The sequence below is a fragment of the Molossus molossus genome, unplaced genomic scaffold (assembly GCF_014108415.1).
Source record: "Molossus molossus isolate mMolMol1 unplaced genomic scaffold, mMolMol1.p scaffold_m16_p_2, whole genome shotgun sequence".
NCBI classification, from domain to species: domain Eukaryota; kingdom Metazoa; phylum Chordata; class Mammalia; order Chiroptera; family Molossidae; genus Molossus; species Molossus molossus.
Window position 1 is genome coordinate 62,585,883 of NW_023425355.1, and position 16,556 is coordinate 62,602,438.

The 16,556-nt window shown below is 37.8% G+C and overlaps 1 protein-coding gene across 5 annotated transcripts in view; it reads right to left on the reverse strand.

The window, feature by feature from the left end:
• The window catches only part of SMARCA1 (SWI/SNF related, matrix associated, actin dependent regulator of chromatin, subfamily a, member 1), a 118,020-nt gene that overhangs the window by 33,006 nt on the left and 68,458 nt on the right, over positions 1–16,556 (reverse strand). For all 5 annotated transcript variants that reach the window (XM_036270587.1, XM_036270590.1, XM_036270586.1 and 2 more), the window contains one exon: positions 5,285–5,417. In XM_036270587.1, the coding sequence (XP_036126480.1) occupies positions 5,285–5,417 (133 nt within the window). The remainder of the gene's footprint in view (positions 1–5,284; positions 5,418–16,556) is intronic.

Below are 16,556 nucleotides of genomic sequence, written 5' to 3' on the forward strand. Positions count from 1 at the left end.
TAATAGAAAAAAATCACAGAACCAAAAAGAAAAAAAAAAAAAAAACAATTAAAAAACAGGAAGACAGCCTAAGAGGATTGTAGAACAGCATGAAACGTAACAATATCCGCATCATAGGAGTACCAGAAAAAGAAGAAAATGAGCAAGGGTTAGAGAATATATCTGAAGTAGTGACAGAAAAATTTTCTAATTTGGTGAAGGAAAAGGCATACAAGTTGAAGAAGCACAGAGAGCCCCAAGTAAGAACCCAAAGAAGCCATACCAAGACACATAATAATTAAAATGCCCAAAATTAAAGACAAAGAGAGAATCCCAAAGGAAGCAAGAAATAAGCAACAGATTACCTACAAAGGAACCCCCTTAAGGCTATCAGATGACTTCTCAAGAAAAACACGACAGGCCAGAGGGAATGGCATCAAGTAATCAAGGTAATGAAAAACAAGGATCTGAATCCAAAACTACTCTATCCAGCAAGGCTAACATTCAAGATAGAAGGTGAAATAAAGAGCTTCCCAGACCAAGAAAAAGGCTAAGGAAATATATTACCATCAATTCTGCACTCTAAGAAATGATAAAAGGACTGCTGAAATAAGAAGAAACAGGAAGAGATATATAACCATAATAAACAAAAATGACAATAAAAAAGTACATATCAATAATAACCTTAAATGTAAATGGATTAAACACTCCAATTAAAAACACAGATTAGCTGAAGGGATAAAAAAACATGACTTATACTTATATATATGTTGTTTACAAGAGACCCACCTCACAACAAGACTCACATAGGTGAAACGCGAAGGGATGGAAAAAAGTTTTCTAAGCAAATGGAAAGAAAAAAAAAAAAAAACCTGGGGTAGAAATATCCATACCCATTAAAATAGACTTCAAAATGAAGGCCATAACTAGAGACAAAGAAGGCAACTGTATAATATTGAAAGGATTTATCCAGCAGGAGGATATAACCTTGGTAAACATATATGCACCAAACATAGGATCACCAAACTATATTAAAAATCTTCTGGAAGATCTCAAAGGAAAAAACAACAGCAGTAGAATCATAGGAGGGGACTTTGACACCCGCACTGACATCACAGGATAGATCTTCTGGACAAAAATTTAACAAGGAATCAGAGACTCGAAATGATGCACTAGACCAAATGGATTTATTAGATGTCTCCAGAGAATTACAACCCAAAACTGCAGAAAACACATTCTCAAGAGCACATGGGACATTCTCAAAGACAGACCACATGTTAGTACACAAACTAAGTCTCTACAAGTTCAAGAAGATTGAAATAATATCAAGCATATTCTCAGATAACAATGGCATGAAACTAGAAATCAATTACCACAAAAACATTCAAACCCAAGGAGTCTAAATAGCATATTATTAAACAATGAATGGGTTACCAAGAAGATCAAGAAAAAAGTTTAAAAAAAAAACCTGGAAATCAATGACAATGAACACACAACAATACAAAATCTATGGAACATAAGGAAAGCAGCCCTGAGAGAGAAGTTCATAGCACTACAAGCCTACCTCAAGAAACAAGAAAAACTGGTAACTGACTTTCTAACCCTACAACTTAAAGAACTAGAAGGTAAACAACAAAAAAACCCCAGAGCAAGCAGAAGGAAAAAAAATACTAAAGGTCAGAGCAAAAATAAACAACATAGAGACTAAAAATACAATTCAAACGATCAATGAAACAAAGAGCTAGTTTTTTTAAAAGATAAACAAGATTAATGGACCCTTAGCTAGACTCACCAAGGAACAAAAAGAGAGGACCCAAATAAACAAAATCAAAAACGAAAGGGAAGCAGTAACAACTGAAATCACAGAAATACAAAGGATCATCAAAACACTATGAACAATTATATGCCAACAAATTGGACAATCTAGGCGAAATGGACAAATTTCTAGAAACACACAGTCTCCCAAAACTGAACCAGGAAGAGACAGAACACTTGAACAGACCAAAAACAAATAAGGAAATTGACGATATAATCAAGAAACTCCCAGAAAACAAAAGCACAGGCCCAGACAGCTTCACTGGGGAATATTACCAAAAATTCAAAAAAGATCTAACACCCATTCTCCTCAAACTATTCCAAAAAATCCAAGAAGGTAGACTTCAAAACTCATTTTATAAGGTCAGCATAATTCTAATTCTAAAATCAGATAAAGACATTACAAGTAAAGAAAACTTGAAGTCAAAATCTATCACGAATAGATGCAAAACTCCTTAACACAATATTAGCAAATCAGATCCAGCAATACATTAAAAAAATTATTCACCATGACCCAGTGAGATTCATCCCAGGGATGCAAGACTGGTACAATATTCACAAACCAATAAATGTGATACACCACATAAAAAAATGGAAGATAAAAATCATATGATCATATCAAAGGATGCTAAAAAAGCATTTGACAAAAATTCTGTACCCATTTGTGATAAAAACACTCAGCAATGTAGGAACAGAGGGACAATATCTCAACATAATAAAGGCCAAAATAGACCCAGAGACATAGAAGTGGGGTACCGACTAACAAACCCCAGAAGAGGGGTTGGGGGGAGGGAAGAGATAAACCAATGAACTTTTATGCAGGTATGTATAACCAATGGACATAGACAACAATGCTTGGCGGGATCAGGAGTAGGGTGTCAATGGGGGAAAAGGAAAAACATCTGTAACAAAAATAAATTATTAAAAAAATAAATTAAATAAAATTAAGGTTCAGATTAATCTGTATATAATATGTTCAATTATTAACTACCCTAACTTTTCATTTATAAGTAAGGCCATCAACAAGAAGGTTTTCGGTTAATGAGTTTCCTTTCATGAAATATTATGGCATTTTTCAATTATCCATCCTAAATTACATGATACTACTGATACTGATTTAAGCTATGATTTTATTCAAATATGATATAGAAGGGACCAAACACATAAAGTGAAACAGGAGAGTGACCATATTAACTTAAAGAACATAGTTTCCTAGAGAGCAAAAGCAAAAATAAAACCATTATCAACAGATCATTCAAACTTCCTATGAAGCAGCGATTTCTACTGAAGCTGTTGCTTCACTGATCTTACAGTATTTCCAGTGATCTGTAGCTTATTTTTTAAAACTTATGTGGAACAGCCTTTTCTCTAAAAAATAAAACAAAACCCAAGCCATCCTAATGTTATAAATTAGCTAAATAATCTGGCTGCATTAATATTCATTAATATAACTTCAGTGAAAAGCCTTTTTAATGACATACTCTCAATTTTTTTTTCATTTTTAGAGCCTATCAAGGAAGAAATGTTGCCCTCACCACTATGGCTCAGTTGGTTGGAGCCTGGTCCTATACACCAAAATGTTGTGGTTTTGATTCCTGGTCAGGGCACATAACCAGTCAGAGTGTGTACAGGAGGCAATCTGATGGATATTTATCTCTCCCTCTCTTCCTCCCCCTTCCTCTCTAAAAATCAATAAAAACCTATATTAAGGTGAGGATTAAAAAAAGAAAGGAATGTTAGCACTCTCTGATTTTAATAAGCACCTGTATTCATTTATTCATTCTCTCACTTATACATTTAACACATATTGAAATGCCTGCTATGTATAAAATACATAAGATGGCATGAACAGCCAATTTTACCCATTTCATTTCTTATTGTAACCAGCTACATAAACCCATTCCAATCTCCCCACCCTCTGACACACCCCCAATTAAGCTGTCCTGAGCTAGTCATGCCACCAAGTCTGGTGTCAAATTTGAGGGAACACCTAACATGGTATCTTCTTGAGTAACTTATTTTCTTGCAACTTCATATATACTGATGCAATTTTGAAGACTTCTACTTCAGAAAATTCACTCTACACATATCCTTTTACACTTTTAACTCAACTCTTGCTGCTAAAATTTCTCTCTTATCTATGTTTCCCCTCTCTAAGCCCTCAAATGCTCCAAAGTTATGTAATAAAGCTTAAGAGTAATAGAAATATGCTGGTATCAAGGAAAAAAGGGAGTTAACTTAATTTATATTATATCAAATAAAAACTCAATATAATCAACGTCTAAAGTCCCTAGTAAATACCAGAAGACACTTTCATATTTCCAAAAGAAAACAAAAAGTATTCTCTAATTAAATCTGAATTTCTTTGAGCACTTGCACTACAGATAGCTTAAGAACTGATCCTAGCTTGTATTAATTCTTAATATACTTATTAGTATTGTAATGTTTCCTCCCTGCAGAATTTGAGTTGATAAACTAAACAGGATTTGAGGGGCTAGATTCTAAACAGCTAATATTCAGACTACATTTAAGATCTCAACCTATTTAAAAGTTAGAAACTTTCTATTCTAAATATAGTGAATTTCCTAGACATAATTGGCTATTTTTAATGAGCTTTTCTTTTCAGAAGCCTGGGGTTGAATATGCTGTGGCATGAGGATTAAATTAACTCCATGTGCTTCAGCAGCTAATCTAGTTCTGGTCAAGACCAAAGACACAGCTGAGTGAGAGAGAAATGATTCTAGTATCAATTAACAGATTTATTTAAGCACTCTTTTTAGATCTATTCCAGCTTATCTGAAGTTAATGGAACCCGCATGACCTGCCTGGAGTTGACTGGAACCCTGATGGTGTCTGAGGATCTAAAAGGGCCTAATGGGAATTCTCTACTTCAAGGATGACATAGAAACACTAATTCAATATGCTGAACCTAAAGTCTCAGACTTAGAAGAGGAACAAATTCCAGAAGTGGGAGAGTTAGAACCTTATTTTGTCAATGCTCATTCAATAGCCTTGTTTCATTAGGGCTTTACTTGGCTCCATTAGCTAACTACTGAGGACAATGGCATTCACTTTGTTTTGATAAATCTTAAAATCTTTTCTTTTAATCCTCATCCGAGGATATTTTTCCATTTATCATCAGATAGAGTGGGAGGGAGAAAGAGAAAGAAACATCAATATAAGAGCGATACATCAACTGGCTGCCTCCCCCACAACCCGACCAGGGCCAGAAACAAACCCCAACTGAGGTACACGCCTTTGACCTGAATCAAACCACAACACTTTGGTCGGTGAGCCAACACTCTAACCACTGAGCGAAACCAGCCAGGGTGATATTCAAATCATTTCATAGAAATACAATTATATTTTATACTCTCACCTGTACTTTAGTCATAAAAGCTTAAAAGATCTCTAAACAATGGCACAATTAAATGGACACTAATGAAATGAATAAGATTACAAGTAACCATGTTTCAAGTTATATACAAACCTGAATACTCCATGACCTCCTCAGGGGATTTTCCCTCCACCTCTCGAGCTATATTATCAATGTCATCTCTTCCATACTTCTCATTAGCTTTAATAAATTGGTTAAAATCTCGCTTAGTCCAGTTTGTGAATCCCTGTGAACAAAAAACTAAGCATCATCAACCAAGGTTAAATTAACAAATGTATTTATTGTTCTATTTACTTCTATACAATGATACATTAAAACAGTTTAAAAGACTTAAATGTTTCTCCTCATAAAATCCAAGTTTTTGTTATCAAAAGTTGAATGAGGGATTCCAAAATGGTGGCGGAGTGAATGGAACATACACAGACCATCTCCCAGGACCAAACTGGATTTACAACTAAAATAAAGACAAATCATCAGGAAAAAGCAACAGAAAAGCAGCTTCTGAGGACCATATAACCAGGGACACTGAAACGATCTTGGTAGGATTGCGAAGGCATGAGGGAGGGGCTGGGAGCCCACAGACAGCAGCAGTCTTAGCTGTGAGCAACACCCTCAAGGTTAAATTCCCAAGCAGCTCCACAGCACAGAGCCTGGACAGAGTGCTAAAATAGTCACAGCCACTCACCTTGGGCTCTAGCAGAGGGAGGGTGGACTGGACTGAAACTGTGTGGGACACTTGGGATTCAGAGGGCGCTCAGAGCTATGGATGAGATGCAGCCACACAGGACTGTGGTCATCTTACTCCTTCCAAGGGCTCTGGGGAGAGGTGGCCGCCCCTCCCTTGGAGATTCAACCCCAACTTGTGGCCATTGAAATGCAAATTGAGACCTATTAACAACCAGCATCTGCCACGCCCTCCAGAAATCCCCTTACAGTGAACACCTGAGGGAGTTTTTCATTCAAATGATAATCGAAGGATCTTCAAGTAACCACTCTTAATAGCTTCCAGGCAAAAAGCTAGAGGATAGCTGAACCACTCCTGGGATTGCAAATCTACCCAGAAAAGTAAGACTTGAAATTGGTGTTATATGTGGGTCCTCCCTCGCTCATCAAAACCCAGTAGAGGGAGCCACAAACAGCAGAACACCAACACAAACAGGGAAAATTTGACAGGTTCCAAAACCCACTGAGATAGCCAAAATGGTGAAAGAAAGAAACAAATCCCAAATGAAAAAACAAGAGACCTCTACTAAAGATGAGATAAATGAAATGCAGTTAAGCAAGTTGACAGAGCTAAAATTCAGAGCCATGATCTTGAGAAAGCTCAACAGCATGTGTAAGGACATCAGCACAATGAGTAAAGACATAGAAACATTGAAAATCAACCTACTGCAAATTAAAAAACACCAAAAAGAGCCCTGGCCAGTTTTGCTCAACGGTTAGAGCACTGGTCTGCGGTCCAGAGAGACCCAGGTCCAGTTACCGCTAAGGGCGCATACCTCAGCTGCAGTTTGTCCCCAGACCTGGTTGGTCATGTGGGTGGCAACCACTCGATGTGTCCCTTTCACATCGATGTTTCTCTCTATCTCTTCCTCTCTCTCCCTTCCACTCTATCTGAACAAAATTTGAAAAAATGTCCTCAGATGAGGATTAAAAAAAAACACCAAGAAGAAATGAAGAATGACATAGCAGATATTAAGAACACACTGGAAGGACTAAACAGCAGAGTAGAGGAAAATGACGACTGGACCACTGAATTAGAAGATACGGTAGAAAAAAAAACAACCAATCATAAAACCAAAAGGGAAAAACAATGAAAAAACAGAAAGATAGCTTAAGAGAACTGTAGGACAACTGGAAACGTAATAATATACACATCATAATAGTCCCCAAAGAAAAAGAAAATGAGCAAAGGTTAGAGAATATATTTGAAAAAATAGTGACAGAAAAATTCCCTAATTTGGTGAAGGAAGAAGGCACTCAAGTTCAAGAAGCACAGAGAGCCCCAAGTAACAAAAACCCAAACAGGCCCATACCAAGACACATAATAATCAAAATGCCAAAAATTCAAGACAAACAGAGAATCCTAAAAGCAGCAAGAGATAAGCAACAGGTTACCTACAAAGAAATCCCCATCAGGCTATCAGTGGACTTCTCAACAGAAACACTACAGGCCCACAGGGAATGGCATGAAGTAATCAAGGTCATGAAAAACAAGGATCTGAATCCAAGGTTACTCTACACAGCAAGGCGATCATTCAAAATAGAAGGTCAAATAAAGAGCTTCCCAGACCAAAAAAAAAAGGCTGAGGGAATACATTAGCACCAACCCAGCACTGCAAGAAATGTTAAAAGGAATGCTGGAATTAGTAGAAGAAATAGGAAGAAAAATATAACCACACTAAACAAAAATGGCAATAAATAAGTACATATCAATAATCACCTTAGGGACTTCCGGTCAAGATGGCGGCATATGGAAACTCGGTATCACGTCCTCCCACAACCACATCAAAGTTACAACTAAACTACAGAACAACCATCATTCAAAACCACCTGAAATCAAGCTGAATGGAAGTCCTACAACTACGAAATTAAAGCAGCAGCCACATTCAGACTGGTAGGAGGGGCGGAGGCGCGATGGGCGGAGGCACGATGGGTTGGCCCCACACCCATGTGTGGCAGAAAAAATCAGGATACCTCGGCTGGGAAGGTCCTCCCTGAGGACTGAGGGGTGCCCGTCCCACATCAGGTGCCCCACTCAAGGTTTCAGTGCCAGGAAGAGAAGTCCCCATAACTTCTGGCTGGAAAACCCAGCAGGAACTGAGGCTCAGGGAAGCACACACGGCAGGAGCCCCAGGCACCTCCTTTTAAAGGGCCTGCGCATAGACATATCGGACTCACTCCCTCTAAGCTTGGAGGGGAGGCAGCACGAGGGGCACCAGAGACATACAGGGAAGAACTGAGCTGTTTGGCATTGGAGCGAGGGCTGGAGAGGGGGCTTTCTCGGGGACAAACGTGCTGTAAGACACCTTTGTTCCTTTGGTGAGCCCTTCCCTGGGGCAGGAAACAGCCCCCATATCAGGGACTCCAGCAACCTGGCTCACACTGGTAGCCCCGCCCTGGTGACTCCCTCAGGACCCGCCCCACCCAACTTTCAGGCCCACCCAAGCTGTTGCAAGGTGCTTAACCATAGGATAGGCCTGTCTTGGACCCTGCTTCAGGTTTTCCTAACTTCTTTCAAACAAGCAGCATCTGGTATCAGCTAGCCCCATACCGCTCGTTAAGTAATACACAGAAACAAACACAGGGAGGCAATCAAAATGAGGAGACAAAGAAACAGGTCCGAAATGAAAGAACAGAACAAAACTCCAGGAAAAGAACTAAGCGAAATGGAGATAAGCAACCTAACAGATACTGAGTTCAAAATACAGCTTATAAGGATGCTCAATGAACTTAGTGAGGACCTCAATGAACTTAAAACCTCTGTGAACTTAGTGAGGGCCTCAAGAGCATCAAAAAGGACCAGTCAGAAATGATGGATGCACAGTCAGAAATGAAGGAGGCATTAACTGAAATAAAGAATAATTTACACAGATTCAATGGTAGAGTACGTAAATCCAAGAAGCAAACTTGGAATATAAGGAAGCAAAAAACGCCCAATCAGAACAGGAAAAAAAAAAAAAAAGAAGAATCCAAAAAAATGAGGATGGTGTAAGGAGCCTCTGGGACAACTTCAAGCGTGCCAACATTCGCATCTGGGGGTGTCAGAAGGAGAAGAGTGAGAACAAGAAATTGAAAACCTGTTTAAAACAATAATGGCAGAAAACTTTCCTAACTTGGTGAAGGAAACAGACATACAAGTCCAGGAAGCACAGAGAGTCCCAAACAAGATGAACCCCAAGAGTCTCACCCAAGACACATCATCATCAAAATGCAGAAGGTTCAAGACAAAGAGAGAATCTTAAAAGAAGCAAGAGAAAGGCAGCTAATTACCTACAAGAGAGTTCCCATTAGTCTGTCAGCTGATTTCTCAAAAGAAACTTTGCAGGCCAGAAGGGAGTGGCAAGAAATATTCACAGTGATGAAAAGCAAGAACCTACAACCAAGATTACTCTATCCTGCAAAGCTGTCATTTAGAATTGATGGCCATATAAAGAGTTTCCCAGACAAGAAAAAGTTAAAGGAGTTCAACACCACCAAATTGTTATTATATGAAACGATGAAGCGTCTTTTGAAGAAAAAGATAAAATATATGAACAAACAAAATGGCAATGAATACATATCTATCAACAATGGAATCTACGCCCTGGCCGGTTTGGCTCAGCGGTTGGAGCGTCCGCCTGCGGTCCGGAGAGACCCGGGTTCGGTTCCCGCTAAGGGCACATACCTCAGTTGCAGTTTGTCCCCGGCCCTGGTTGGGTCGTGCGGGTGGCAGCCACTCGATGTGTCCCTTTCACATCGATGTTTCCCTCTCTCTCTCTTCCTCTCTCTCCCTCCCACTCTATCTGTACAAAAAATGGAAAAATGTCCTCGGGTGAGGATAAAAAAAAACAAAAAAAATAATGGAATCTACAAACAAAATGAACAGGCAGAACAGAAACATTCTCATAGATACAGAGAACATTTTGTTGGTTGCCAGATGGCAGAGGGGTTGGGGGAATGGGTGAAAAAGGTGAAGGGATTAAGAAGTACAAATTCATTGCTAGACTGACAAATCTCAAAGGGAAAGGGGCTGGGGGGTGGGAAGAAATAAACCAAAGAACTTATATGCATAACCAATGGACACAGACAATAGTGTGGGAAAAGGCGGGAGGGGGGCGGGAGTGGGGAGGAGGGGGTCAATGGGAGAATAATGAGGAACATGTGTAATACATTCTACTTTCAACAATAAAGATTAAAAAAAATAATAATCACCTTAACTGTAAATGGATTGAATGCTCCAATAAAAAGCCACAGAGTAGCTGATTGGATAAGAAAGCATAACTCATATATATGTTGATTATAAGAGACCCACCTCACCACAAAAGATTCACATAGTTTGAAAGTGAAGGGATGGAAATAAATCTTCCAAGCACATGGAAAGGGAAAAAAAGCTGGCGTAGCATAACTAGAAACAAAGAAGGCCACTATATAATATGAAAAGTATCTATCCAACAAGAAGATATAACCTTGGTAAACATATATGCACCCAATATTGAAGCGCCAAAATATATTAAAAATCGTCAGAAGGACTTCAAAGAAGAAATGAACTGCAATAAAATCATAGCAGGAGATTTCAACACCCTGCTGGCATCACTGGATAGATCCTCTAGACAAAAAATTAGCAAGGAAACACAGACTCTAAATGAAGCACCAGACCAAATAGATTTAATAGATATCTACAGAGAATTATACCCCAAAACTGCAGAATTCACATTCTTCTAAAGTGCACATGGGACATTCTAAAAGAAAGACCACATGTTAGGACACAAACTAAGTCTCTAAAAGTTCAAGAAGATTGAAATCATATCAAGCACCCTCTCAGATCACAATGGCATAAAACTAGAAATCACTTGCAACAAGAACATGCAAAGACATTGGAAAACATGGAGGCTAAACAGCATGTTATCAAACAGTGAATGGGTGACAGAGGAGAGCAAGGAAAAAATTAAAAATATCCTGGAAAACAATGAAAATGAAGACACAACAACACAAAACCTATGGAATGCAGCGAAAGCAGTTCTGAGAGGGAAGTTCATAGCACTATATAGGCCTACCTCAAGAAACATTAAAAATTTGTAATAGACTACCTATCATCACAACATATAAAACTAGAAAGCAAACAAAAAGAAAACCCCAGAGCAAGTAGAAGGAAGGAAATAGTAAAGATCAGAGCAGAAATAAATGACATAGTGACCAAAAGAACAATTCAAAGGATCAATGTAACAAACAGCTGGTTTTTCTAAAAGACTGATGGACCCTTAGCTAGACTCACCAAGAAACAAAGAGAGAGAACACAAATACACAAAATCAGAAATGAAACAGGTGAAGTAACAACTAACACCACAGAAATACAAAATATTGTTAACAACTACTGTGAACAATTATATGGCAACAAATTGAACAACCTAAGCGAAATGGACGAATTTCTAGAAACACATACTCTCCTAAAACTGGACGGGGAAGACCTAGAAAACTTGAACAGACCAATAACAACTAAGGAAATTGAAGAGGTAATCAAGACTCTCCCAGCAAACGAAAGCCCAGAGCGGGATGACTTCATGGGGGAGTTTTAACAAACATTCAAAAAAGAATTAACTCCCATTCTCCTCAAACTATTTCAAAAAATTCAAGAAGAAGGAAGACTTCCGAATTTGTTTTATGAAGCCAGCATAATTCTAATTCCAAAACTAGAAAAAGACACTACAAAGAAAGAAAACTACAGGCCAATATCCCTGATGAACATAGACGCCTAAATTCTGAACAAAATACTACCAAATCAAATCCGGCAATACATCAAAAAAATTATTCACCATAACCAAGTGGGATTCACCCCAGGGATGCAAGCCTCGTACAATATTCGCAAATCAATAAATGTGACACACCACGTAAATAAAATGAAGAATAAAAAACACATGATCATATCAATAGATGCTGAAAAAGCCATCGACAAAATCCAGCATCCATTTCTGATAAAAAACTCTCAGCAATGTGGGAATAGAAGGATCATATCTCGACATAATAAAGGCCATATATGAAACACCTACAGCCAACATCACACTCAATGGGCAAAAACTAAAAGCATTCCCTTAAAGAACGAGAACAAGACAGGAATGCCCACTTTCACCACTCTTATTTAACATAGTACTGGAAGTCTTAGCCACAGCAATCAGACAGGAAGAAAAAATAAAAGGGATCCAAATTGTAAAGGAGAAAGTGAAACTGTCATTATTTGCAGATGACATGATATTATACATAGAAAACCCTAAAGACTCCATGAAAAATCTACTAGACTTAATAAATGAATTCGGCAAAGTAGCAGGATACAAAATTAACATCAAGAAATTGACGGCATTCTTATACACCAATGATGAACTCACAGAAAGAGAAACTGAAATAACAATCCCATTTACCATTGCGGCAAAAAAATTAAGATACCTAGGAATAAACTTAACCAAAGAAATAAAAAAAAAACCATTTGCAGAAAACTAGAGGACATTGAAAAAAGAAATAGAGGAAGATATAAAATAGTGGAAGCACATACGTTGTTCATGGATTAGAAGACTTAACATCATTAAAATGTCCATACTGCCCTGGCCAGTTTGGCTCAGCGGTTAGAGCATTGGCCTGCAGTCTGGAGAGACCCGGGTTCGGTTCCCGCTAAGGGCATGTACCTTGGTTGCAGTTTGTCCCCAGCCCTGGTTGGTCGTTCGGGTGGCAGCCACTCGATGTGTCCCTTTCACATCGATGTTTCTCTCTCTCTCTCTCTCTTCCTCTCTCTCCCTCCCACTCTATCTGTACAAAAAATGGGAAAATGTCCTCGGGTGAGGATAAAAAAAAATAAAAAAATAAAATGTCCATACTACTCAAAGCAATCTACAGATTCAATGCAATCCCCATCAAAGTACCAACGACATATTTCACAGAACTAGAACAAATACTTCGAAAGTTCATATGGAACCCAAAAAGACCCCAAATAGCCACAGCAATCTTGAAAAAGAAGTACAAAGTAGGTGGGATCACAATACCGAATATCAGGACATACTACAAAGCTACTGTAATCAAAGCAGCCTGGTCTTGGCACAAGAATAGGCATATAGACCAGTGGAACAGAACAGAGAACCCAGAAATGCACCCAAAACATTATGCTCAATTAATATTTGACAAAGGAGGCAAGAGCATACAATGGAGCCTCTTTAGTAAATGGTTTTGGGAAAATTGGACAGGTACTTGCAAAAAAAAATAAAACTACACCATCAACTTACACTATACACAAAATTAACCTCAAAATGGATAAAAAAAACTTCAATGTGACCCATGAATCCATAAAAATCCTAGAAGAAAATGTCGGCAACAAAATTTTGGACATCTTACGCAGCAGAATTTTCACTGATACATCACCTAAGGCAACAGAAACAAAGGAGAAAATGAACACATGGGACTACATCAAACTAAAAAGCTTCTGCACAGCAAAAGAAACAACCATCAAAACGGAAAGGAATCCCACTATATGGGAGACCATAATCGCCAGTGATGCATCAGATAAGGGGTTAATTTCCAAAATATATAGAGTGCTCATACAACTCAAGAAAAAGAAGACAAAGAACCCAATTAAAAAATGGGCGAGGACCTAAATAGACACCTCTCCAAAAAGGACATACAAATAGCCAAGAGACATATGAATAAATGCTCAACATCACTAATCAGAGAGATGAAAATTAAAACAAATATGAGGTTATCACCTCACACCTGTCAGAATGGCCGCCATCAACAAATCATCAAACAACAAGTGTTGGTGAGGGTGTGGAGAAAAGGGGACTCCAGTACACTGCTAGTGGGAATGCAGACTGATGCAGCCACTGTGGAAAACACTATGTTGTTACCTCAAAAAGTTAAAAATTGAACTGCCATTTGACCCAGTGATCCCACTTTTAGGTATATTCCCTAAGAAACCTGAAACCCCAATCAAAAAGAACATATGTGCCCCTATGTTCAAAGCAGCACTGTCTACAATAGCTAAGATCTGGAAACAACCCAAGTGTGTATCAGTAGATGAATGGATTAAAAAGCTGTGGTACATGTACACCGTAGAATACTATTCAGCTGTAAGAAAGAAAGATCTCTTATACTTTGAGATGGTATGGAAGGACCTGGAGAGTATTATGCTAAGCAAAACAAGCCAAGCAGAGAAAGACAAATATCACATGATCTCACTTATTTGTCGAATATAATGAAATAAACAAAGTGCTGAACAAAATTAACCCAGAGACATAGAGGTGGGGTAGAGACTGACAAACCTCAGAGCGGTGTGGGGGGGGGTGAGGGGAAGAGATAAACCACAGAACTTACATGCATGTATGCATGACCAATGGACATAGACAGCAAAGCTGGGGATGGGTTTGGTGGGGAAGGGCAGGAGGGTGTCAGTGGGGGAAAAATGAGAAACATCTGTAACAAAAACAAATTAATAAATAAAAAATTACAATAGAAAAAAACTTTAATGAGTGTTATTAATAAAAATAACTGCTTTTCTATTATGAAGAGAATGTATTTCTCTCCAAGTACTAAAAACTGATTTATAGGTTCAAGATACTGTGTAGTTTTTTAATCCCATATTTCATAGATGCCTACTACATTAAAATACAAATGCCTGCATTAAAGTAAAAATACTAATATACATGCTGAAGTATTTATATTCCAGAACTTCACTGTTTTTTTTCACATCTCTGTTCCCATGTAAATTAAGGGAGGAATATAGATGCGTTATATCTTTAAAACATGGAGGAAAGAGAAAAAGCAGAAAAAACTTGTAGTTCTTTATATCATTCCAAACATATAAATAATTCTTTTCAAAATTATATTCATAAATGGAATTCTTATAAACAGAATTTTATTGAGCCCACTCAATTTCTTTACTAAAAGACCAGTTTTATCATGCAGTGTTTTAAAACTCTTTGGGATTATTAGCATGTCGCTGTGAAGTCGTAAGACCAATAATTTGTTTTCCACTCCTCATGTCCCTACCCACATAAATGTGATATCCTTGACAGTGCAGAACTCTATCCCTAGCCTTTAGCAGATAAAGATTTCAGATTACCTCACATTTTTCCTGTGTACTGCCATGAGTTTTTAAACATGCATATATGGTCAAGTGATTTATGACAAATAAGTCAAGAATATACAATGGGAAAAGTACAGTCTCTTCAATAAATAATGCTGGGGAAATTGGACAGCCACAGGCAAAAGAAAGAAACTGGACCACTATCTTATACAATATAAAAACTACCTCTAAATTAATTAAAGACTTGAACATAAGACCTAAAACCATAAAACTCCTAGAAGAAAACATGAATGGCAAACTCCTTGGCATATGTTTTAGAAATGATTTTTTTTTAATCTGACACCAAAAGCAAAACAGCAGAAGTAAAAATAAACAAGTGGGACTACATCAAAATAAAATGTTTCTACACAGCAAACAAAACCATCAATAAAATAAAAGGCAACCTACTAAATGGGATAAAATATCTGCAAATCATGTATCTGATAAGGGTCTAAAATATATAAAGAACCCATGCAACTCAACAGCAAAAAAAATTTTTTAATGATTAAAAATGGGCAGAAGATCTGAACAGACATTTTTCTACAAGACACACAGATAGCCAACAAGCACAAGAAAAGATGATCTACATCATTAATCTTCAAGGAAATGCACATTAAAACCACAATGAGATATCACCTTGCACCTGCTAGATTGGCTATTACTGAAAAGAATAGAAATAAGTGTTGGCAAGGAATTAGAGAAAAGGGAACCCTTGTGCGTGATTGGTGGGTATGTATATTGGTGCAACCCATATGAAAAACAGTATGGAGGTTCATCAAAAATTTAAAAATAGCCCTGGCTGGGTGGCACAGCTGGTTGGAGAATGAGTGGTCCCATTCACCAAAAGGCTGTAGATTCGATTCCCAGTCAGGGCACATACCTAGGTTTCGAGTTCCATCCCTGGTCAGGGTGCATGTGGGAGACAACCGATCGATATTTCTCTCTCACATCAATGATTTTCTCTCTCTCTCCCTCTCTCTCTAAAAAAATCAATAAAAACGTATCTTTGGTTGAAAATTAAACATTAAAAAAATAAGTAAAACTACCAAATGATCTAGCAATTCCACTTCTGGATATTAATCCAAAGAAAATGAAACACTAGTTTGAAAAGATATATGCACCCCCATGTTCATTGCAGCTTTATTTACAATAGTCAAAATATGAAAACAATCTAAGTATCCATCAATTAATGGATAGGGAAATTGTGATACACACACACACACACAATGGAATATTATTCAGTCATTAAAAGGAATAAAATTTTGCCAGCTGTGATGGATGGACCTTGAGGGCATTATGTTAAGTGAAATAAGTCAGACAGAGAACAACAAATGATCTCTCTTATATGTGGAATCTATAAAAAGAAAAAACTAAGCTCATAGATACAGAGAACAGTGGCAGTTGCCAGAGTCCGTGGGGGGTAGGAGGAAGAGGTGAACTTATGGGTTTTTTTTTTAGTTTAAAGAAATTGAACTTTTAAAAATTTTAATTATTTAAGGCAGCAGATAAAAATGATTGAAGATTAATTCAGCTCTGGCCGGTTTGGCTCAGCAATTAGAGCATTGG